This window comes from Hypomesus nipponensis, chromosome 18, assembly GCF_054491055.1.
Source record: "Hypomesus nipponensis isolate SF chromosome 18, ASM5449105v1, whole genome shotgun sequence".
Taxonomy (NCBI): domain Eukaryota; kingdom Metazoa; phylum Chordata; class Actinopteri; order Osmeriformes; family Osmeridae; genus Hypomesus; species Hypomesus nipponensis.
Genome location: NC_140378.1, coordinates 17,708,641 through 17,731,967, shown reverse-complemented (window position 1 = coordinate 17,731,967; position 23,327 = coordinate 17,708,641). Strand labels below are relative to the sequence as shown.

General features: G+C 44.2%; 2 protein-coding genes across 7 annotated transcripts; both read right to left on the bottom strand.

The window, feature by feature from the left end:
• Positions 1-304: 304 nt before the first annotated feature.
• trim33 (tripartite motif containing 33) lies at positions 305-18,441 on the bottom strand. Of its 6 annotated transcripts, none has more exons than XM_084680057.1 (21): positions 17,864-18,441; positions 15,045-15,163; positions 14,735-14,882; positions 13,806-13,938; positions 13,338-13,454; positions 13,068-13,182; positions 11,704-11,850; positions 11,202-11,319; positions 10,523-10,845; positions 9,645-9,842; positions 9,154-9,210; positions 8,761-8,961; positions 7,269-7,404; positions 6,765-6,828; positions 6,392-6,545; positions 5,626-6,023; positions 5,056-5,179; positions 2,675-2,749; positions 2,440-2,592; positions 1,183-1,233; positions 305-962 (listed from the first exon to the last, which is right to left on the bottom strand). In XM_084680057.1, the coding sequence occupies exons 1-21, from the start codon at positions 18,408-18,410 to the stop codon at positions 747-749; spliced, it is 3,594 nt and encodes a 1,197-aa protein (XP_084536183.1). In that variant the 5' UTR covers positions 18,411-18,441; the 3' UTR covers positions 305-746. The 6 variants fall into 6 exon arrangements, with proteins under 6 accessions (XP_084536183.1, XP_084536182.1, XP_084536185.1 ...); XM_084680056.1 differs by having other exon boundaries at positions 10,523-10,849; positions 11,203-11,319; XM_084680059.1 differs by lacking the exon at positions 1,183-1,233 and having other exon boundaries at positions 10,523-10,849; positions 11,203-11,319.
• A 514-nt stretch (positions 18,442-18,955) lies between these two features.
• bcas2 (BCAS2 pre-mRNA processing factor) lies at positions 18,956-21,516 on the bottom strand. The gene is made up of 7 exons (XM_084680227.1): positions 21,298-21,516; positions 20,938-21,030; positions 20,680-20,750; positions 20,359-20,520; positions 19,876-19,926; positions 19,647-19,727; positions 18,956-19,562 (listed from the first exon to the last, which is right to left on the bottom strand). The coding sequence occupies exons 1-7, from the start codon at positions 21,388-21,390 to the stop codon at positions 19,436-19,438; spliced, it is 678 nt and encodes a 225-aa protein (XP_084536353.1). The 5' UTR covers positions 21,391-21,516; the 3' UTR covers positions 18,956-19,435.
• Positions 21,517-23,327: the final 1,811 nt, after the last annotated feature.

Sequence of the window (23,327 nt, the reverse complement as noted above, 5' to 3'; positions counted from 1 at the left end):
GTTGCATGCTTTATTGATGCTTCTTAATTCAGGTTTCAACTTTGTTTACATTTGGTAATACGATCATAACAATATTAAGGGGAAAAAAGGCTTACTTTGTTCGAACCGATAGAACTAAATGCAAACTTTCTGATGAATCAATCACATAATTCTACCACTGATACCATTTGCAATTAATATTGATGAAAAATATTTTGACTATAAGCCTAACCCCTAATATCCATCCATATAATCTGCAATCTGCTTTAGTAATTTGATTGATCTTATTCGTTGTTTAAACAAACACAGTCATACAAATACTTGGTAGGTATTTCATTTCAAACTTTATAGTACATTAATTAAGATTTGAAAGGGGAGTTTAAGATGTTTTATAAAGAATGTTTCACAATAGATTTACAAACATGATCATAGATGGAAAATAATAGAAAAAGAAATAACCAGTCATTAATTTAACTACAGCAAAACAAAACAAACTTTGAAATCTGTACAAGCGTTTATCTAAGCATCCACATCGCCACAGAAAGAAAAAGCACAAGCATGTCTTCAAAGTCCAATTTACCGGGCGACAAAGACACACATCAAATCTATTTTACAATATAACTCTTCCAAAAGCAAAACATAAAATATACCAGTCTGTACAATAGATCACCTGTTGACCTTTTGAACCTCATACACAGAGGGAGGGGAAAAAGTCAAGCGTAGAAGGTGAGGGAAGACACTTTGTTCCTCGTGGAACGCGTCTGATCTCACTTGATGTGCAGAGTCTTCTCGTGCGTTTTTAACCGCTTGCGTCGTGGCTCCACAAACTCGTCTTCGGAGTCTTCCGTGAGGTCCTCCTCCTCTGCGGCCTTGACCTCCTCCTCTGCCTCCACTGCGAACGTCTGGTCGGGGTAAAGCTCCTGCAGCTTCTCTTCGAAATACACGCTCATGGTTTTGCCGACCTCCGCAATCTCCGAGTCTGCCTGTCATGGGAGGAGGAGGGGGGGGGGATAGAATGAAAGAAGGAGGGTAAGAAAAGACACCATTGAATGGAGAGAGAACGAATGGGAGAAGGTGGAGATGATGAAGAGGAGGAAGGGGGGGGGTATGTGGAGGAGGAGGAGGAGAACATTTGAGTGGGTTAACAATCCCAGTGGTAGGGTGAGTCCTGGCTAAACCTTGCTTGTATTGGAAACGGCTTACCTGCACATTAATCTGTTTCTCCTCATCATAAACTTGGATTATTCGAGACATCTAAAGAGGGGTAATAACAGTACAATAAAGACAAAAAGGCAGCAGAGGGGGGAAGAGAGAAATGTTTTACAGCACAGGCTGGTCAGGTAACACAGCATGTGTACTGTAAGCGCTCTCTCTAAGAGTGCAGGCCTACACCCCTTGCTGAAATACTTGATTTGTTTTTTTTCAAAATTCCAGTTTATGCCCAACTGAAGTTGCAAAAACTGTGTTGCTAAAGACTGGATTAATATGGCATTCATAGTTGACTATGAATGGATCCTCTCCCCCCCACCCCACAGTGAAATCATCAGACTAGCTGACCATGCTGCTGGTTGTGCTGACTGTTGACCCATTGGAGATTTTAGATGGTTAATTTAGCATGATCATGCCAGAACTATTTCCATTTTATATAAATATATAAAAAATGTCCTACATTCTGTCTTTATATTCACTCTGGAGGTTGTGATATTATAGGTAAATACTCTGTATACTCTGTAAAAGCTGTATAAAAAGGTGACCTACACAAACAGATCCACACTAGGGCATTTTATAGGGAATATTTGGTAGTATAATAAATAGTATAATAGAATAAACAGTAAAACCACAGATGTGTTAAGTTTCCTAATATGGCACCTTAGTCACAGGATTAACACAACATTTCTGGTGGCCATTCCAAAGCAAGCGAGTGTAGTAACTGCTTATAGCTATCCACTATGTAAAGGGATTTCCACAATAGACGAGTATGATCCAGACTGGACCTGCAGTGATCTGCATCAAAAGACTGTCGCCCTTCTTATCACATGGACACCTGTTGTTTTATGCAGACCATGTCTATATTGTTATATTGTCCATGCATCAGTAGCTTACAAAAGCAGTGCAACCGAAACACTTCTTCCTCAATAGTGGTGATGAAACCATGCAATTGTTATAAGTTTGGATCAGCCAGCTACAAGCTTTTCCTCTGGGGGGGGGGTTATCACAGTCCATAACTGTCTGCTGGCATCATGACATGTTTTCTATCGTAGCTGATAAATGGAGTACCCTTCCCATCAGTGTGAAAGACCCTTAAAAAAAACCCAGAGGGTGCATGCAAAGCCATGCAGAAAAAGAAACAAACCATCTGCTGCTAATACCCACAGCCTCTGGTATACATTTGTGTGGTTCCCTGTGCCCACGACAACTCTGTCAGGCCCTCATACCAGGACTAGGACTCATGCCACTCACCTCGTTGTACTTGGCACAGTTGCTGAAGACCAGACGCACGTCTGCCACCAGCTCCCGGGGACTCTGGTAGTGCTGGGAGTGCTTCATCTGAAGCTTCTTCTTCACCAGTTTCAGGTCCATGGGTCTCTTGATGATCTTGTAGTAGTTGGGCACCTGGAAGATGCAGAGGCTGTGTTGAGAGGCATGATGACTCACAAGCAGGAGGGGACGCTGGGGTGTCCTGGCAGGTACTTACAGCTGACGCCACGGGCTCCTGAAACTCCACGCTCAGCTGATTGCAGAAGACATGCAGCAGGAGGCGCTCACATTTCTATGGAGAGAAGTGAGAGAGATGAATGAGTGAAGGAGAAGTGAGGGAGATGAATGAGTGGAGGTGGAGGAGAAGTGAGAGATGAATGAGTGGAGGTGGAGGAGAAGTCGGAGACATGAATGAGTGGAGGTGGAGGAGAAGTGAGAGATGAATGAGTGGAGGTGGAGGAGAAGTCGGAGACATGAATGAGTGGAGGTGGAGGAGAAGTGAGAGATGAATGAGTGGAGGTGGAGGAGAAGTGAGAGATGAATGAGTGGAGGTGGAGGAGAAGTCGGAGACATGAATGAGTAGAGGTAGATGAGAAGTGAGAGATGAATGAGTGGAGGTGGAGGAGAAGTGAGAGATGAATGAGTGGAGGTGGAGGAGAAGTGAGAGATGAATGAGTGGAGGTGGAGGAGAAGTGAGAGAGATGAATGAGTGAAGGTGGAGGAGAAGTGAGAGAGATGAATGAGTGAAGGTGGAGGAGAAGTGAGGGAGATGAATGAGTGGAGGTGGAGGAGAAGTAAGAGAGATGAATGAGTGAAGGTGGAGGAGAAGTGAGAGATGAATGTAGTGGAGGTGGAGGAGAAGTGAGAGATGAATGAGTGAAGGTGGAGGAGAAGTGAGAGATGAATGAGTGGAGGTGGAGGAGAAGTGAGAGATGAATGAGTGGAGGTGGAGGAGAAGTGAGAGATGAATGAGTGGAGGTGGAGGAGAAGTGAGAGATGAATGAGTGAAGGTGGAGGAGAAGTGAGAGATGAATGAGTGAAGGTGGAGGAGAAGTGAGATATGAATGAGTGGAGGTGGAGGAGAAGTGAGAGATGAATGAGTGGAGGTGGAGGAGAAGTGAGAGATGAATGAGTGGAGGAGAAGTGAGAGATGAATGAGTGGAGGTGGAGGAGAAGTGAGAGATGAATGAGTGGAGGTGGAGGAGAAGTGAGAGATGAATGAGTGGAGGTGGAGGAGAAGTGAGAGATGAATGAGTGGAGGTGGAGGAGAAGTGAGAGATGAATGAGTGAAGGTGGAGGAGAAGTGAGAGATGAATGAGTGAAGGTGGAGGAGAAGTGAGAGATGAATGAGTGGAGGTGGAGGAGAAGTGAGAGATGAATGAGTGGAGGTGGAGGAGAAGTGAGAGATGAATGAGTGAAGGTGGAGGAGAAGTGAGAGATGAATGAGTGAAGGTGGAGGAGAAGTGAGACATGAATGAGTGGAGGTGGAGGAGAAGTGAGACATGAATGAGTGAAGGTGGAGGAGAAGTGAGAGATGAATGAGTGGAGGAGAAGTGAGAGATGAATGAGTGGAGGTGGAGGAGAAGTGAGAGATGAATGAGTGGAGGTGGAGGAGAAGTGAGAGATGAATGAGTGAAGGTGGAGGAGAAGTGAGAGATGAATGAGTGGAGGTGGAGGAGAAGTGAGAGATGAATGAGTGGAGGTGGAGGAGAAGTGAGAGATGAATGAGTGAAGGTGGAGGAGAAGTGAGAGATGAATGAGTGAAGGTGGAGGAGAAGTGAGAGATGAATGAGTGGAGGTGGAGGAGAAGTGAGAGATGAATGAGTGGAGGTGGAGGAGAAGTGAGAGATGAATGAGTGAAGGTGGAGGAGAAGTGAGAGATGAATGAGTGAAGGTGGAGGAGAAGTGAGAGATGAATGAGTGGAGGTGGAGGAGAAGTGAGAGATGAATGAGTGAAGGTGGAGGAGAAGTGAGACATGAATGAGTGGAGGTGGAGGAGAAGTGAGAGATGAATGAGTGGAGGTGGAGGAGAAGTGAGAGATGAATGAGTGAAGGTGGAGGAGAAGTGAGACATGAATGAGTGGAGGTGGAGGAGAAGTGAGAGATGAATGAGTGGAGGTGGAGGAGAAGTCAGAGAGATGAATGAGTGAAGGAGAAGTGAGAGATGAATGAGTGGAGGTGGAGGAGAAGTGAGAGATGAATGAGTGGAGGTGGAGGAGAAGTGAGAGATGAATGAGTGAAGGTGGAGCAGCAGATACAGGACTGGAAAGTCAACCTGTCAACAAAAAATACTAACAATTCCATCTCAGGCTGGCAAAAAATAAAAACCAAAATAAATCTTCGAACGTGAAAGATATATATAAAAATATACATTTACATGCATTCATTTAGCAGACGCTTTTATCCAAAGCGCCTTCCAAGAAAGAGCTTTACAAAGTGCATAGTCCACTGATAATAACAACAAGATAGCCCCAAAACATTACGAGTAGCCAAAACATGAAGCACATATTATGAACAAAATATAGGACTATTCTGTCCGTAAACATGATGTACACATTGTGTTTGAGAGTAGGGTTTCCCCTGTGTTGGACCACTGACCCGCTGGTCCTCTGGACTCATTCCTGGCTCCGTCTTGCCCTTCTTGCTCTGCTTCTCATCGTCACAGTTGTACTCCATCTCCGGGCTGGACAGGTTCCGGCAGAACGTACACATCCAGTCTCCGCTGAAAGGGCAGAACCAGAGGGAGGGGAAGAAAAAAAAAAAAAGTTTCAACCTTTAGATGCGCGAGTTCTAAATATTTACGACGGTCCCCACAGCGTGAGTTTTTTTGTTTTTGTTTATTTTAAGCTAGCTAGCTTTAATTAGCTTCCACCTAGCAACCACTTACCTAGCATAATACTTGAAGCTACTTGCTACTACTTGCTAGTGTTACTTGTTAGCTTCTTCATTAGTACATTTTGAAGCCATACTATAGAGTTTGTCATCTATTGGAAAATATTCAGCTGGAATGTTCGAAATCGCATATGTGCGACGTTACGCATTCGAACGATCACATATGTGCGACGCTACTCCTGGATGAACACCTTTGTAAAATGAGCCTAAAGCACTCCAGAGATCCAGACAGGCGTGATGGAAACAAGAGAGCGTGGGTGGTGACGTCGGTCTCACCTGGGGAGGGATTTGAGCGTGGGGATGTGGCAGGTGGTGTGGAACACCTTGGGACAGTTGTCGCAGCACAGCAAGTCTCCTCCGTTGTTGCACACCGCGCACCAGTCCTCGTTGGGGTCGTCCTCCTTCCCTTCCGCCGCCCCACTCTGATTGGTCTCCATCTCCGTGGCTCCGCCCTCGCCGCTTTGGGAGGAGGCGGGGGCGGCGGTGCCGTTGGTGAGAGGCGGCTCTGCTGTCGTGCTGTCGTCTTTCTGTGCGGTCGCCGAGGGGGCGGCGCTGGGGATGTCAGAGGGTTCCTTGGGCTCGATCTTGACCATGGTCTGGACGGAGCCGCTGGATGCATTTCCAGTGGACATGGATCCCTGCGCTGGGAGAGGGCTGCTCTCCGGGCTACTCATCTACGGAGGCGCGGGGGGGGGAAAGAAAAACACATCAAGCCTTGATGCCTTAAAGGATATTAAAACGTCATTAAGGCTTTAAAAAAAAAAGAAAAAAGAAAGATGGTTGTGGGGTTCTCACGAGACGGCATGAATTTACATTTCCTTAGTAATGTCACATTACAGCTATCTTGTTGTAACTAACGGGATAGCAGCATTCCTAACCGTTGTCCACATTATATCAATACAGCAATACAGGCAGTGCATGTCTATAGGATGCATGTGTATTGCACGCACACACGAAAGTTAGAATGTCCAGAGAGAGGTTGGAGAGCAGTCATGTGCAGAGAGAGGTTGGAGAGCAGTCATGTGCAGAGAGGTTGTCCTACCATGCATGCACTCCTCCCCTCCTTTCCTCGTTCCGTCTTGACATTAGAAGCGGCTCCTGAGAGGCTGCACTCGTCCTCTAATCCCGGCTCTAGTTTCACTCTCACCTGCTCCACCGGGGCGCTCAAGGGCCCAGGCCTCCCTGCTGAGCTACAGCTGAGGCACACACACACACACACACACACACACACAAACACACACACACACTTCAATATTCAGAGGCTTAAGTAATGAGCACTGACAGAAATACCCTATGATGTAGTATGTGTGTGTTTGTATGTGTGTGGGGGATGATGTGTGTGCGTGTCTGGGGGTTTGCATATGTGTGTGTGTGTGTGTGTGTGTGTGTGGGAGGGGGATGGTGTTCATCATTACCTCCCTCTGCTGCCTGTGCTGGATGAACTGGAGGGTCGCACTGGCGTGTGGGAGTTTGATAACCCTGTGTGTGTGGGAGAGAGGGAGAAAACCAATAGGTAAAAGTAACAGAAACTGTATGTTTCATAATCATGGCAATATGCCATGGCAAGTATCATAGACTGCAGATACACCACAGAAGAAGAGAGGAGGGAGTAGAGTGGAGACACACCACAGAGGGAGAGGAGGGAGTAAAGTGGAGACACACCACAGAAGGAGAGGAAGGAGTAGAGTGGAGACACACCACAGAAGAAGAGAGGAGGGAGTAGAGTGGAGACACACCAAAGAAGAAAAAAGGAGGGAGTGGAGTGGAGACACACCACAGAAGGAGAGGAGGGAGTAAAGTGGAGACACCACAGAAGAAGAGAGGAGGGAGTAGAGTGGAGACACACCAAAGAAGAAAAAAGGAGGGAGTGGAGTGGAGACACACCACAGAAGAAGAGAGGAGGGAGTAGAGTACAGTACCTGAGGAGCCAGGTGAGTGGGTGGTGGGCACAGGAGAGGGGTTCATCTCCATTGGAGCTCCATACATAGGGTTTTTGCTGGCAGAGAGATATCTGGTGAGGAGGTGGTCTAGGCTGCTGGAACCAGCATCCTCCAGCTGAGGGCGCCACAGGGAAAAAAAGAAACCAGAAGAAGAGAAATAATGTTTGACATCCAACTATAATTCCAGGATTGTTTATCTGCGGCTTGATCATCTCAAGAACCGGGCACTGTATGACGTTTGAATGCGGCGGTATAATGGCCAAGACCCCAAGGATATGCAATGTTGGACTATTTTCTACATTTGTTTTTTTTAAAGATACAAATCTATTTCTACACATTCAAATCTAGTTCTACACCAGGGATTTTTCAAAGTGTGGGGTGCGCGAGAGGTAAAATGTAATGGTGGTCTAATGGTGTAATAATTAATATGAATTATTATATGGCAAGGAGTACGAGCGTTCTGATTGGCTAATGGGTCGTCTTGCCAGATGTGTATTGACCTCCTCGCCGGTCTGATATGGACCCATATTGCCCTCTGATCATCTTCAAAATAAGCAATATTGATAGACATCAACAGCCATAAGGACATTTAGAAGCAGTGAAAATGTGTTACTGAAAGTAATGAAAAAGACTTGAAACTATAGTTCGAATCACTTGTGTTGTTACTTGACTGTAAATTAAAGCCATTTTCGCTGAGCCGAGTTGTCTGTTTTGTATTGATTATTGTAACTTGAAGTTAGCAAGTAGTAAGTTGCTACGCAACACCTGAAACACATTGTGTCATGACTTGACGGCTGAACAAAACAACATGTTTTCTATTAACAATTAACATTTATTTTCCTTGGAGCGAAAAATGTCATATAATAAACAACTTACTAACAGCAACATTTAACGGTGGACTAAATCTTGTAAAAAAACTCCACGCGCTAGCAAACTGTTCTCTCATTGGTCCGATTTTAATGCAGCTATAAATAGACTGTTTAGCTTTTTCTTTTTTTAAGGTGTGGGGGTGTGTGAACACAGTCGGGATGTAGAAGGGGGCGTGGCCTAAAATGTTTGCTAACCGCTGTTTTACACAAACAAATCTCTATGGTTTAATTTGACCATTATACAGTAAGTCAGGCATCTGTTACTCGCCACTTGTTTGTAAACAGTGTGATTTTATCTGGTGTTTGTGCACTCAATTTACCATGCCACTGACTTATCAGCAGTGGTTAACACTACAAACCCCAAAGGAGGGGAAACGAGTCACACAGGAAATGAAAATCGACCACAGTCGAGCACTGACAAGGGGTGTGTGCAGGTTCGGACTGGCTGTCGGGGGAGTCGGGATATCTCCCGAACGCACAGTCAAACGGCCGCGGCATAATGAAAAAATAATAATAATAAATGGTCGTGGACCGGTCTGCGTATCAAAGTCCTGGGCCGTTTTTCAGTCCCAGTCCAGACCTGTGTGTGTGTGTGTGTTTACCTGAATGGGTGGGATGTCAGGTAGACAGGGCAAATTCTCTGGGTTGGTAACCGAGGGGATGAGCTCGATGGCCCCCACGATGGGGCTAGCGGGGCCCCTATGGGCATGGGCACTCGCCATGCTGGCACTAGTGGGGCTGGTGGGGTTGGCGTTGTGGAGGGACGCCACCGGGAAGGGCCCCGCGTGACCCGGGTTGGAATGCTACACGGGGAAATAGGGAATGAGGAGAGGTAGGACGTAAAGAGAATAGGACAAGAGGATTCGAAAAAGTTACTCTTTTGAAGGACGCTGGAACACTATATTGCAAAAGCTTAGGGAAAGAGTTGCTAAGACATGCAGGCTAATGCATGCTGCACAAGACACTGGAAGTCCAAGTGGAAAAGATTGCCAAACCCCTGATTGAAGTAAGAAACGAAACCTTTGGTGGTTCATCTCAGAATCTACAGACATCTAGACACAAAAAGAGAGCATCCATAGCTCACAAAGCTCTTACCGTGATCAAACTGTACATGCACATTTGCCCCCCTCAAAATTAAAAATAAAACTACATTTTTAGCTACTTTCGTTCATTTGTAGCCGTTATTGCCTGGGTGAGTATTCATTTAGCATATATCAACTTGAACTAAGCAAAAAAAAAAATAATAATAATTTAAAAAAAAAATCGAATTAACTTTCAACATCCAATTTTTACATCCACGTCGTTAAGTACCACTCGCCAGAGCGGCTCTCACTGAGACACAAAATATTTCCTTTTACGAGGTTAGTTAAAAAAACATTCAGACTTATTGTAACTGCCGTCGTAAAAGAATACATTTGCAAATATAGGTGTCAGTAAATTTCCATGAGCTCCGTGCGACAGCTGTGGTTCAGGGCAGCAGACCGACCTGTCTCTGCAGCTGGGGCTGCATCATGGGGGAGTACTGCTGGCCGTTGTGGAGCCGAGGCTGGGGGGGGGCCGTGGGCATGCGGCTCTGAGGCTGGGGCAGGCGCATGTGGTGGGAGGAGGGGTACATGTGAGGGGAGCCGTTCATCCCCCCCGGCGCACCCCTCTGGTGGCCCTGCATACTGATGAGTCTGGGAGGCTGGAGGGGGGGAGAGGAAGGGGGGAGGGAGGGGGCCACAGGAGGGGAGAGGAGAGGTGGGGGGTAGGAGAGATACTTGGTGTTCATCCAAGACAGTATGCCTATTATTAAACCTGTGGGAAGGTGGGAGATTACGTATATATTGTTTGACAGCCTTTTGCCATTTTATTTTAACATCCTGCTTGAATCTACCGACATCTACACTATCACATGTCTGAGAAACCAATAACTTTCCAGAACAGACATTCTAAATGGAGGGTCAGCAGGACTATCAAAACATGGCACACTCGCCCTTCTACAGGTCATCATCTAAGGTAATATATATGAAGGTTTGGATTAGCCACGAGCCAATGTGTGTTTTATGGAAGTAAAGTGCTCATGGACTGGACACACACTTGGCACCATTTTTGGTTAACTGAACAATTTAGGTCTGTTATTGGCTGTAAAAAACTTTCACAGGATTAAAGACCTCTTTATAGCAATGATCGTTTGCACATTTCCTTTCTGTTATAGAACAACAGTTCACCCAGGGCCAACTCAGTGGGTTCTGTTGTCATAGGTGACGAGCTCTGTGCATTCCACCGGATCCCCCGCCGGCCCCCTGTTGACCTCAAGACCTCCCCATTGTGATGCTGTCCTGTTCTCCACCATCACCCACTCCACCCTGACTACCACCGCACCTGCTGTTGCATCATCTGCGAAGGGCCAGTCTGTCTGGTGTGCTGCAACTGGGAGGCGATGCGCATCTGCTGTTGGATTTGCTGCTGCTGCTGTTGGTGCTGTTGCTGCTGTTGGTGTTGCTGCTGCTGTTGCTGCTGCTGTTGGTGTTGTTTCTGCTGTTGCTGGGCGAAGGCCTGCTGCTGCATGTGCTGCAGCCTGAGCTGGGCCAAGTTGATTTGGCCGGGGTGCTTGCCGGGGTGCCCGTGGCCTGGGGACACCGGTCCCCCCACCATTACGTTGGGCGGGTGGACGGCTTGGGGAGTCTTCTCATACACCAGGTTACCTACAGTTGGGATAGACGGGAGAGATAAGTCTTTTTTGTTTATCTTTAGCTTTTCTCTTTATATAAATATATTCTTTAGGAGGCTTTCCGGATTTTTTTTGGGGGGGGGGGGTGAGAGAGTGACAGGAAGGCAGGAAGGCAGGAAGAGAAGGAAGGGAAGACATGCAGGAAATCGCCTGGACCGGGAATCGAACCCAGGTCCCTGCGTTATGGCCTCAGCCTGATCGGTACGCGCTCTACCGGATGAGCCTCCAGCCCCTCGTTCTGTTTTTCTACGTAGAAGGGCAGCCGGGTTCCCTCACGACAGGGATGAGTGACCCCCCGGGCAGCGCCCCAGTCAGAGGGCTTCCTCTCACCTAGGTTGACCACGTTCTTGGCCCAGAAGGTGGGATCACAGAAGAAGCGCACAGCCCCGTTGGCCTGAGGAACAGGGTCCAGTCTGGCCTTCAGGATGTAGCGCAGCTGGAACATAATCTACACACACACACACACACACACACACACGTTACAGTCCCCGCCCCTTTAGTGGTCAGCACTCAAATTTCACTCTCATTTGATCTAGCCATTATCCTAGGAAAGGGGGATCTTTTTTATTTTTAATATATATATATTTTTAAAAAATCAGAAAAAGAATGCATGCCATTGAAAGTGGAATGTGGATACACTTCAAAGTGTCTGATCAAATTTGCAATCTGCAGTGCTTCTGCCAAGTGCATCTTGAATATTCAGTTTCTGCCCAGATTTTTCATTTCGGCGCATCGCTGGTCGTCAAGGTCAAGTGTAGCACGGCTGGAACATGATCGACGCATGCGCTCACGTGTTATAGTTACTGATCATCAGGTGAAGTGTGGTACTTACCAGCCTCTTGCTGTAGAGCAGGGCCGTGCTGCTGCCGTTGTTAATGGCCCAGTGGCTGAAGTTGAGAACATGGAGGATCTGCTGGGCCAGGAGGGTGGTGTCTCTCTGCTGGGACAGCAGCTTGATGCTGCGCTCCTTGGTCACTCCCTGGAAACCAGACCAACACACTTTACCAACTAGATCCAGCTCCACCAACACGAAATACCCAATCATTCTAGAATATACATGTAAGGATGAAACCTCTTAACAGGTAGACCGGACAGAAGCACGACGATTAGGAAAAGATTGATTGGTTTTATTAGCAACAACGTCGCTAGCATGAGTGAGAAACATGTCTCTGCCGCATTGCAGCTACAATTCATTAAATCTCTCTTACTAATTAAACGCAGCCCTCAAATAAATGCTGTACCAAAAATAAACATTGTTTAATAAATGCTGCAGCATTTAATCAAAGAAAAACGGTTCCTCTTCCACACCAAGGATAAAGATTAATAGTGGCTGCTTGGCTGTGTTTGTGGTTTGACGGGTCAGACATGTTTATGATTAACCTGATTTACCATATTAAAAGGCGAGCTTACTAGTAAAGCTAGTAGTTCTGCCTTTTTTCATGCCAAATCCAACTTCCTGTCATGCCAATTCTCCTTTTTCAAACTTATCACTGGCAACCACTGAACAGTTCTTTAAAATTACACACGCCATTGCCAACACAACCATGAAAGGGAAGTTTCTGGATGAATGGAGGTAGCTGCTAGCTGCATAAACAAGACCTGTGGGGTGTCACATGTTCCTGTTAAGAAGCTGGCCAGTGTCTGACCAATGGAGAGGGTCCTCCACCTCTTGACCCACATTGCCTACAGGGGTCAGTGAGCACGCGTTGACCTATCCAAACCAACGGCAAAGCCACGTTTAAATCATATAATTACGAGGGGTCAGATGGCTGAGCAGTTAGGGAATCGGGGTATTAATCGGAAGGTTACCGGTTCGATTCCCGGGTCGTGCAAAATGACGTTGTGTCCTTGGGCAAGGCACTTCACCCTACTTGCCATGGAGGGGGAATGTCACTGTACTTTCTGTAAGTCGCTCTGGATAAGAGCGTCTGCTAAATGACTAAATGTTAATGTAATTATATTCTCATGTTACAAGTGTATGGGGTGTTTGGGAAGCTCAGCCCTACAGTGTGGGTGTTGCCATTAGGGGTGACCTGCTGATGATTTACCAGAATTATGTGGAGAAAAACCTCAAGGAAAACTGGACATTTCTACCACACTCAATTACCTCAAGCAACCAATCGCTTTGTAGCTGGCAAATTCAGCATTAAAACCTTTTTTAGATGTGCATTTTGTAGTTAGGGTTGGAATCTTTACCTCCAGCTGCTGCAGTAAAGACTTGCCCTTCTTGTTGATTTCGTTGATAAGGGTGAACACCGCTATCTTGATTTCATGCTCCACTTTCTTATGAGTGTCATTCATTTCCTTTATCCTGGATTAGAAGTTGGGAATAACATGCTTATAACTAGTAGATGATAAAATAAATACTGCATGAATGCATCGCTCCAAAGTTGAGGTGAGTTTCGGTGAACCACCATTTTCTGTGGCGATGCCGTTACCAGTGCGCAAAGCAGGAGTCTGTCATACCTGCTCTGCACCTGAGACACTGAGAAATGGACGTAGTTCTTCTTCTCCTGCAGTTTGGCCATGTGGGTCTCAATGACTCCTTTCTGGTTCTGAAAGGCCTCCTCCAGGAACTGATACCTGCCAGGGAGAGAGAAAGAGATCACCACACCATCAACAGACCACAACATACCAGTTTAAATATCGGTTGTGTCTTGAGTTACGTAACACAACTGCCCTTTACAGGGTAACTGCCTGCCATATTCAAACTGCAGCCTGTATATGTAATTGTTCAGCAACATAATTCCCCCACAAACACACCACCACACACACTTTTTATTATTATTTTTTTCTAAAAAAGGTTTCATAAGAGATCTTTAGAGACCATTGTGGAAACAGACTAGAGAAGAGAGCAGCTCCATAATGTCCCCCCGTCCTCACAGCCCTTCACCACTGGGTCGTGGTGGTGCTGGCCTAGCCTGGCCTGCTTACCTGTGCTCCTTGTGCTCAAGCAGCTGACAGTCCCGGCAGGTGAGCGTGTCACACGTCTCACAGAAGAGCTTCAGAGGCTCTTGTTTGTGCACTGGACAGAACACACGCCTTGTTCCTGACGAGCCCATAGTCTCTACAGAGAGAGAGAGAAAGAGAGAGACAGACCGAGAGAGAGAGAAAGAGAGAGACAGACCGAGAGAGAGAGAGAGACAGACCGAGAGAGAGAGAGACAGACCGAGAGAGAGAGAGAGAGAGAGAGAGAGAGAGAGAGAAAGAGTGAGTGAGTGAGTGAGACAGAGAGAGAGAGAGAGAGAGAGAGAGAGAGAGAGAGAGAGAGAGAGAGAGAGAGAGAGAGAGAGAGAGAGAGAGAGAGAGAGAGAGAGTGTGAGACAGAGAGAGATAGAGAGATAGAGAGAGAAAGTGACGGGGGGTGAGGAAGTGAGAAAAGGAGAGGGTGAGATAGTGTTAAGAGGGGGTGTGAGATATATGGGGTGTGAGAGGTGCGAGGGGGAGTGTGAGAGTGAGACAAAGAGAGGGGGAAGGGTAGAGAATGACATTGTAAAATGAGATCTTAGAAAATACGAAATAATATTTCATTTGAGAGTCTTACGAAGACAGAAAGAAGTGCATATTGCAGAAAAGCATTCCCTGCCAGAATGCCAGTGGCAACTGCATGTCAGCAACACTGGGGGGGGGAACAGCAGGGCCAATCTGCTGAAGGACCCTGCAGCTCCGTCACTATGGCAACAGCCTATCAGCCACGGAGCCGACAGGCCTGGAATACCTCCCACCATGCCCCTAGACACCAAAGCCCCCCAGCACAGCTCCGTGTCCCGCCTGGATCTTTCTACCGTCAAAAAAAAAAAAAAAAAAAAAGGAACCAAAGGAAGTTCTGTTTTAAGTAAGCTAAGTTTGGTCGTCATTTTTACCATCGCTCGCGTCCTCTTTTGTACGGATTTTGTGGTCCTTTGTGATTTTGACTCTCTGATGCGCCTCCACACAGGTTTTGCACAGCCACTCTCCACATTCCACGCAGAACCCGATGGTTCCGGCGTTGTCTTCGCAGCTGGTGCACACCTTGGGAGAAACAAAAGCACGAGGTCACTTACTCAGACCTACACTTACAAAACAAAGGTCATGTCGTCCGCTGGCATTCTGTAACTTTCCGTTTGGACTAGGGCAAGGGCACCTGGCCTCGATCGCTGCATGTGCCCATACAGGTAACCTTGGAGAACATACCTGAGCTGATTTTTCATCTGATGTACTGGAAGACTCAGTGTTATCCTTGACAAAGTAGTTGTCAATTATGTCACTTTGTTTGTAGTCTTGGTGACACACTGCACATCGCATCACATTCACTGGAGTGGAAAAGGAGGGAGAAAACAAGTCACAAGTCATTCAATCATTAAAGCAAGGAAAAACAGTGGTGACTAGCAATAATTGGTCATATTAAACAAAAAAAAGTACATGCCCGCAAACCATTAGAAATACTTGATTACTAAAGGGAATTAACTACAAATTCTTACAATTAAATGATAGTGTGCCAGTGTACCATTGTAACAGGATTTTAATTAGGTTATTTGTAAATAAGAATCTGCCTTAATTTAGAAATGATAATTTCCTGGTGTGTCCCAGTTTCATTATTCTCAAATAGCTTTATTACAGATTTTGCATTTGCAATACAATCCATTACATTATTCAGGGTATAATGAAAGATAAAATATAAAATCAACTTTAAAAGATTACATTTACAGCATGTTAGATTTCCCCTCCCCCAATCTGAACCACAAACTCCTCCTACCTCCCATTAATCCATCAATCTAATCCCCCACTGGCTGCTGCACTAGCCAGCCCAATCCAGTTTGAACCAGTTTATACCGGCTTGGACTGCACAAAGCCGGTTTGTATAAGCTCCAGCTGCATGGGACTTTGACTGATTAGCTGTGAGAGCAGCTGGAGTGGGCTTGGGTTGAGACCACAACACACAGGCAGATCTGCCTCTGCAGCTGTTACACTTTCAACTGAAGCGGGCACACTCACACACATGCACGCACACAGATGTAGACCCCCCCCCCCCTCCCCCTCCCCCTCCCCCTCCCCCCAACACAAAAAACATGTTACATAAAAAGCAGGTCTTATATGCCTGAATTCAAGGGAGCCTGCAGTAGGTAAGTAACCCCAACAGTACATTGTTACTCTCGTAGCAGATAGATTTGACTTTAAATGCTGTTGCATTGGATTGCTTTTAAAATCCTCACTTCAGCACCAAGAAATGTTTATAACAAAATGCAGTCTCCTTGAACTGAGGCACTGTTAGTGCTACAGCTCAAGGTTCCAAAACACAGGCAAGACTGTGGCCCTGTTCCAGGCTCATTTATACTGATAAAACGTGTGCATAACACTCAAGCTCCGTGTGCAAACTAATTGGTTCAACCATCCTCTCATGGTGTATGGTAATATTCTGCGTACACAAATTGCCAATTACAACCATTATGCCCTGGATGCATGGGAGGATAGACACAGTAGAGCAGAGACGCCCACCTACAAGTCTACAGTTTTGGCAAATCAATGTAGATAATTAATTTCAATTACTATTTTCTAAAATGAGAGACTCAAAAGGTGTATTTAAAAATGTAGTTCCTCAGTCGAGAAAGTGCGGGGATGGAGTAAAATTGTGTTCTGTTCTTAAAATCCAATATTCAAAAGGTTGTGACAAAATGATGCACTTCCTTCCCTTTTTTTTCTTTTTTTTTTTACAGACTTGATCAACAGATCTTTTAGATTGTATCTCTGTGCAGAAGCATGCTGGCATCCACTGCCCATTCCAATATTTCAGTTTGCACACCTGAGTTTCCTGATTAAATCATAATCGCATAAACTATCTGCCTAAAAACAATTAAACATTCCATTTTAGGAACGAACAAGGCTCCATTTATTTTCTCAGAAAAATCTGCATTCAAGCATAAACCACTGACGAGATAGGCTATTAAACAATATCAGAAGTCTCTATGTGGTTGCAAATTAAGTCTGTCTTTTTAACTAATCTTAAACATAAATACTTGTAAATGAACAATTTACTATTAAGATAATGCATGAATAACTGAAAACCAGTAAACTTGAAAGCAACCATAACTCCTAACCTCAGGAATAAATAAACCAAGTCACTGAAGCTTGCCTTGAGCCTGCACTTCTATTACAGTAAAAAGACAAATGGAACTACCCTTCACCTTAGGTGAAACTGATCATTAACAATTGACACTTGTAGGCCTGTAATCCCTAAAAGCTACTCTGCTGTAGGTTTGGGTTACAACCCTAACTGTAGCCAGCCTGGTTCAACCAAATGATCAAGCACATATGATAATCATGAGAAGCTTTCAAGGAATCAACTTTGATGTATGCAATGTTTTCAAGGCAACAAACTAAGAAACATCTCAGATCCCAACTGAAAGCAAAATCGTAAAGACTGCTCTGCAGTAGCAAGGTACCACAGACAAAACACAAGATCTACATATTAGCCAAACATATCGTTAAAATGTTGGATATTGGATATAGCCACAGCTTATTTCTTGTGCTTTTCAAGTGTGACTGCTTATCACATGTCACCTGTAAATAGCTTCTCAGGCTGGAGAACCATTGACAGCAAACCTCTTATATAGGGTCAAGCAGATGATCAGTGAAAGATTAGGGGGTACTTCAAACAGCTTTGACAGATGTTCAATCTTGCAATTGGCCAACAACAACTTATCATTACACTTCTAACGGCAGCCATTTGGCTCATGCAAATATCCTGGAATCCTCTAAGTTTGTTAGATTATTTGACAATAAAGACGGCTTGTTAATACTAACAGTCAGAGCAAAAGCTAAGGGTGGTATTTAAAATACAGGAAGCTAAATAGCTTTAGATGTAATCATGAAAGACTAGGTATCATTTAGTTTAAGGGTTTGGAATGATCGCTGATACTATCTGCCTCGACAAGTCAGATCACAACACAAACCATGTGCACGGGTGGGGGATGAATAAATAGATAACTAGCCAATAGCTAACTGTCCTCACTCACCTATATGGGTATCGGGCTGTCCATGTGGCCCAGGCACCTGCACAGTTATTTGCCGATCTGGCTCGGGTATACATTTCAAGCAGAATGAGTGGAGGCAAGGCAAGAGTTTCGGTTCACAGTCTCTGTTCTGGAGACTTTGTTTACACACGGCGCATGTATCCAAAAGGTTTATTGGGACAGGCGCAGGATTTACAGCTGGAACTGTAGGAGGGGGAGACATGTCGGTTGTGACAGCAGTTCCTGCGGTCTCCCCAGAAGCCGAGGACTCGGTAGTTTCGACGTTAGTGTTTTCAACCGGGCTGGTGCTCGTGCTGGCTTCCTCCCCTGCGCCAGAGCTGCCGCTGGCGTCCCCTCCTCCACTGGTGGGTGTCGGCGCCTGAGAAGCATTTTCTTGAGACTGCGAAGATTCTTCTTCCGTCAAATTTGGCTCAATAACAATAACGGCATTTGAATCTTTAGATTCTGGTTCCCCATTTTCCTGTTCCTGAGGTGCCGCATCCAATTTGGCAGAGCTTTCCATATCCCCCTCGTCTTTGTTGTCCGCCATCTTCCTTCCTCTTTGAACCGCTGAACGTTCTACGTACTGTCTGTGAAAAAAAACGCGCTGCTACGTCATCACGCCCTTTTTTTTCACTGGGAAAAAAGTAGAAAGGCTTAGTTTTTTGTTGTTGTTGTCGAGAATCGTTGTAGAATGCAATTATGTTTAGTCAATTAGTTCAGTTCTTCGAAACAGAATATTTACATGAATAATTGCATTTGTGAAATTGGTCCATATCCATCATGTGTGAATCAGAAACTCGTCGCATATGCTCTGAGTCATGATCACATGGGAATTTGTAATCCATGTCTCATTTCAGATGTTGTGTCACCGAGATGGTGTAGGGTTGCGTAAGGGTCAGTGGGCCAACGTTAGTACTGTCGTGTTGTCTAATATATAGCGTCTACATTATTCGGCTTTACATACTGTGCAGGTTAGACACTCCATGTTATTATTGTCTAGTAGTTCTATGCACAGGATTAGTGTCAGTGATCGTGGTGCCAAAATTAAAGTTAGACTAAAGACAGAGAAAGAAATACAAACAAATCACTATGTTTGACATTTTAATACTTGTGTAAAAAACTTTATTTGAAAAGAGTTATATTTGTATAAAAATTAACAAATATTGGTGGGGGACAGCTATGTGTCTCCTTCCTCAATCTAAATGAAAATGATAACACAGTATATCATTTTAATATTAATTAAACTAGCTTGTATCTGTATTTGTTGACATGACTGTATTGAACTAGTAGACTGCTGTTTGGTTATGCAGAATGCTGTCAACTTTATGACATGCCTTTGAAATTGCCCAAAATGAACACACTCCAGAGCCGTGACTCAAAGATCATTCGAAAGGAACATTGACAATGATAGAAGATTTGTCAAAACAAAATTGCTGCCTCTTTTTAAGATTCTTGACATGCCAAACTAAGGAAACTACAAACTTTTTCCAAGTTATTTTGTTGCTGGTTTGTGATGCTCAAGGTTCCAAACCCAGAATACCCGCTCCAGTGTTCTAGAACCGCTCCAGTGTTCTAGAAGTCTTGCCGAATGTTCTCTTTGTTTTCGTCTCCCTGCTGGTTTTTGAGCTGTGAAACCTCGTTCTCCAAGTGAATGATGGCACGTTCAATCTCATAGTTCTTACTGACCAGAGATACCCAGCTATAGATGGAAACAACAATAGTCAAGATTGCATTTCATGCAGAGGACAGCGCTACAAACACAAACTACATTCTCATAACTTACTTGGACTCCAGCTCTCTGAGTTTGCCACCTCCTGCAAGCTGATCATTCTTTCGCTGCCAATTTATGTCCTGAATCTGCTTTCTGCAAAACACACATTATCAAAGAATACTTACACATTTGAAAGCTTACACATTTGTACGGAAATGCGTGCAACGTCATGCCCATTTCACTGTTTAATTGCAATTCATAAATCATCACGCAATCTTAAATTCCATCATGTGAATCTTACCTGAATTTCTGTAGTTCCTTTTGAGCCATCTCAATCATAAAGGCAAGGTTACTGTAAGAACGAGATAAAAACGATGGCTTGAACGATGACGACAAATACATGAGAACCAATGACCCGGTGGCTCGCCACACTGGCTGAGGCCTTACCACAGAGGCCTGGGCTCAAATTTTCAAGGACCAGCAATTCATACAGTATACAGAATAAGGGGTCAGATGACTGAGCGGTTAGGGAATCGGGCTATTAATCAGAAGGTCCTCGGTTCGGTTCCCGGCTGTGCCAAATTACGTTGTGTCAAGGCGTTTCACCTAGGGGGAATGTCCCTGTACTTACTGTAAGTCACTCTGGATAAGAGCATCTGCTAAATGACTAAATGTAAATTTAGGAATTCAGGAATATTGTATGCTTTATCAATGTACACTAAAATCACATACAGTGTTGGACTTTTATTTTGAAAACCGAATCATTAGAGCTGCTGCTACTTACTCGTTGTAGACCTTCCATGCATTGGTGCCGTATTGTGACATCAGCTCCAGGTTCTCAATGCGCACGGCCTGATGCTCAAGCTGGGCCATGGAGTTGTTAACACACTCCTGCCACGCTGTGATGTCATTCTTCTGCCCTGACGAGGGTGCTGGGAGCTCGTATCTGCACAGGATCCACAGAAGAAGAAGTCAGACACGGCTGCAGACCGTGGAGCAGACACAGTGTAGCATGCAGGGGTATTTAACGCAGTAAAAAATAAATTTAAAAGGTCTTCATGTAGCGTTATTGTAGTCTAGAGAAGTACTGTGTGTGGGTGTTTACCTCTTCATGCTGAGAAGTTCCAGAGGCTGTCGAGCTGCTAGTCTTTCAAACTCATTTCTCATGATTTCAGTCTGTAATAAGGCAAAAACATTGCTCTACTTAATGCACTTCATGGTGCTGAATTATTGCAAATACATTAGGCTTCATAAAAAATCTATTTACATGTGAAAATACCTTGGGACTAATAAAAGAAAAACTGCAGTTTTTTCAGACTTTATGCACCTGTTTCATACAATATACTATTAACTGAGCATTTACCTCAAACGTAGAAAAGTCAGGTGTGGGTAAATAACTTAGGTAGTTCTTGGTGGGTCTGTATCTCCTTGTTTCCTCCTCTACTAACGCTGCAGCCTGTGAAGGAATAAGTTATAACGCACCCATTCTAATCAAGTTGTCTTCAACAGTAGTAGGCCCTTATTGCTAACGTGCGAGTTAGTAGATGGAATACCAGAAGCAAGAAGCCATGGTACACCTGCTCGAATCGAACTGTCGGGCTACAACCAATGACCCATATACATGTAATGTATTAAATATGAATTGCTCAGTTATGAAGAGCCAGAGTAGTAATCCAACACGTTGTGATTTACTGCCAGCTAGCAAAAGTCGGGCTTTACTTACCGCTTCTCTGACACCAGCCGCATCATAACCTTGATCAAAATATGGTAAAGCATCTACAAATACTTCGCCAGCCACCGATGAAGTCCCAGACATGTTTTACAAATATGAACGCTTGTAGTTATATTTTAGTTAAGTGTAGCTTTCCTGAACGTGACGCCTCCTCCACCGTTTTGTTGTCCTCACTACTTCCGCGGCTAAATGTTAAATGGGTGAGCATTGTCTGTACATCGCCACCTAGCGCTTTGGAACGGTCAAGAATAACAGAGCCTGTCTAAAGATCTCAGAGTCTATGTCCTTGTCAGAGCATTAGCAACATTAGCAACAACATTAGCAAGCCAAAACTCTTTCTAGCATTTTTTTTTTTTTAACTTCAAAAAACGTTATTATTAAAGTACATATACGAAAACACACTGAAAACATTAAATGAATACATACATTCATGAAAAAAGGGGCGCATGAGATTAACGTTAAAGAGGTTGAAAGGCCTTGTTCAGAGTCTGAATGGCTGGATGCCAGTTCTGGATGCCAGTTCTTTTAAAGTTTCAAAATATAAGTTCATGTCACTTTTAAATTGGTGAATATTCGGTTTTCTTTCAGACCATTTACAATCCAGAACAATCTGACATAAAAACATTCAAAAAACAAATGTGCAATCCTCTCTATGAAAACACCACAAAATATGCAGGATTCAGAAAGATCAGATTTATATTTCTTTAAAATTTGATTTGTTGGGTAGATGCAATGGACAATTTTGAAATATACTTCACTGACTTTATAATTAACAACATATTTATTATAATAGGTCCAAATCAAATGGTTATCCCAATCATGTTTGCATCATGGATAATCTTTCAGTTTTGGACGAAAGTACCCGATCTTTGAGTGATAAATCTCTCATGAGCCATCTATCAAATGTATTTTTAACTTTTGGAATGAGAGGTTGAAAATTGGATTTCATCCTTTCTGTCAGATTTTTACAAATATTGGATACCCTGTTGTATGTTGCTTTCTTTGAGTGGAAAAGGGGTACATTTTTTAATATTTATGCTAATAATCCAGAAAATTTTGAGAACACATTAAGACAATAAAAAATTTCTTGAAATTCATGTTTTAAGAAAATGGTTGTATCATCAGCTAGCTGGGAACATTTTATTTATTTCCCTACAACATTAATGCTTTGAAAGTTCGAATACAAATGTATGGCCATTACTTGCATTACTAAGACAAACAAGAACGGGGCTGCAGAGTCTCCTTGATTTATACCACAAGATATGTTACTCTAGTTGAGTTGAACTGAACTATTGCAGTCACTATACAAAGTTTGTATTGCTCTTTTGAAGTATTGACCAAAGCCCAAAAAATCTAACATCAAAATAAATACTATGCTTACAGTGTCAAAGGCTTTATGTATGCCTATGAATTAAATGTAGCTGTTGTTGACCAGAGTTTGCTTTAAAGCAGTATCTCTGGTCGTACGACGTCGAAAGCAGTATCTCTGGTCGTATGACGTCTTTGACATTTTAAAATGCTTTTTAAGACAAAAAAGCGACCTTAAAAAAAAACACTCAGGAGTGTGTATTGTTTTTGCCTTCCCTTTCGAATTCAACATTCAAATTACTAGACAAAAAATTATATCCTGAGAAAAGTGGATTTTGATGGGTATAGCTCCATTGACCTCCATTCATTCTGCACTCGCCCGTTAGCGCCCTCATATGAAACTAGAGTGGAACTGCAACCAGTTCAGAACCCGGAAGCTTTCCGAGAGTGGCAGTTCTCTGAGTTCTCCCCAACGTTCTCTGGGAATAATCCGATTTTTCGGTGGTGCTTGGAGGTTGGCATTTACAGTTTTTGCTTAATTACCGCCATACTACGCTGGAGTGAGACACGGATGTCTAAATCCTGCTCGTCAGCCCGGTTACCCTTTAAAAAAAAAACAGATGCAGGAAACAGAGTCGAGATGATCTTCACGCCTTCCTTTTAACTCTGCTACAAGTCTTCCCACCTCTCAGGGTCGGTGTCGATAATATCCA

Bases quoted from the DNA above. Each gene is read 5' to 3' on its own strand.
- trim33 (XM_084680056.1), bottom strand. From the start codon at position 18,410: ATGGCGGACAACAAAGACGAGGGGGATATGGAAAGCTCTGCCAAATTG. The intron at 6,546-6,764 runs GTAATGATGAAC...TGTGTGCCTCAG, and splicing joins AGCACAGGCAGCAGAGGGAG to CTGTAGCTCAGCAGGGAGGC. The intron at 2,593-2,674 runs GTAAGTACCTGC...TGCATCTTCCAG, and splicing joins AGGAGCCCGTGGCGTCAGCT to GTGCCCAACTACTACAAGAT.
- bcas2 (XM_084680227.1), bottom strand. From the start codon at position 21,390: ATGTCTGGGACTTCATCGGTGGCTGGCGAAGTATTTGTAGATGCTTTA. The intron at 20,751-20,937 runs GTAAATGCTCAG...GCCTTATTACAG, and splicing joins CTGACTTTTCTACGTTTGAG to ACTGAAATCATGAGAAATGA. The intron at 19,927-20,358 runs GTAAGTAGCAGC...TCGTTCTTACAG, and splicing joins GCATGGAAGGTCTACAACGA to TAACCTTGCCTTTATGATTG.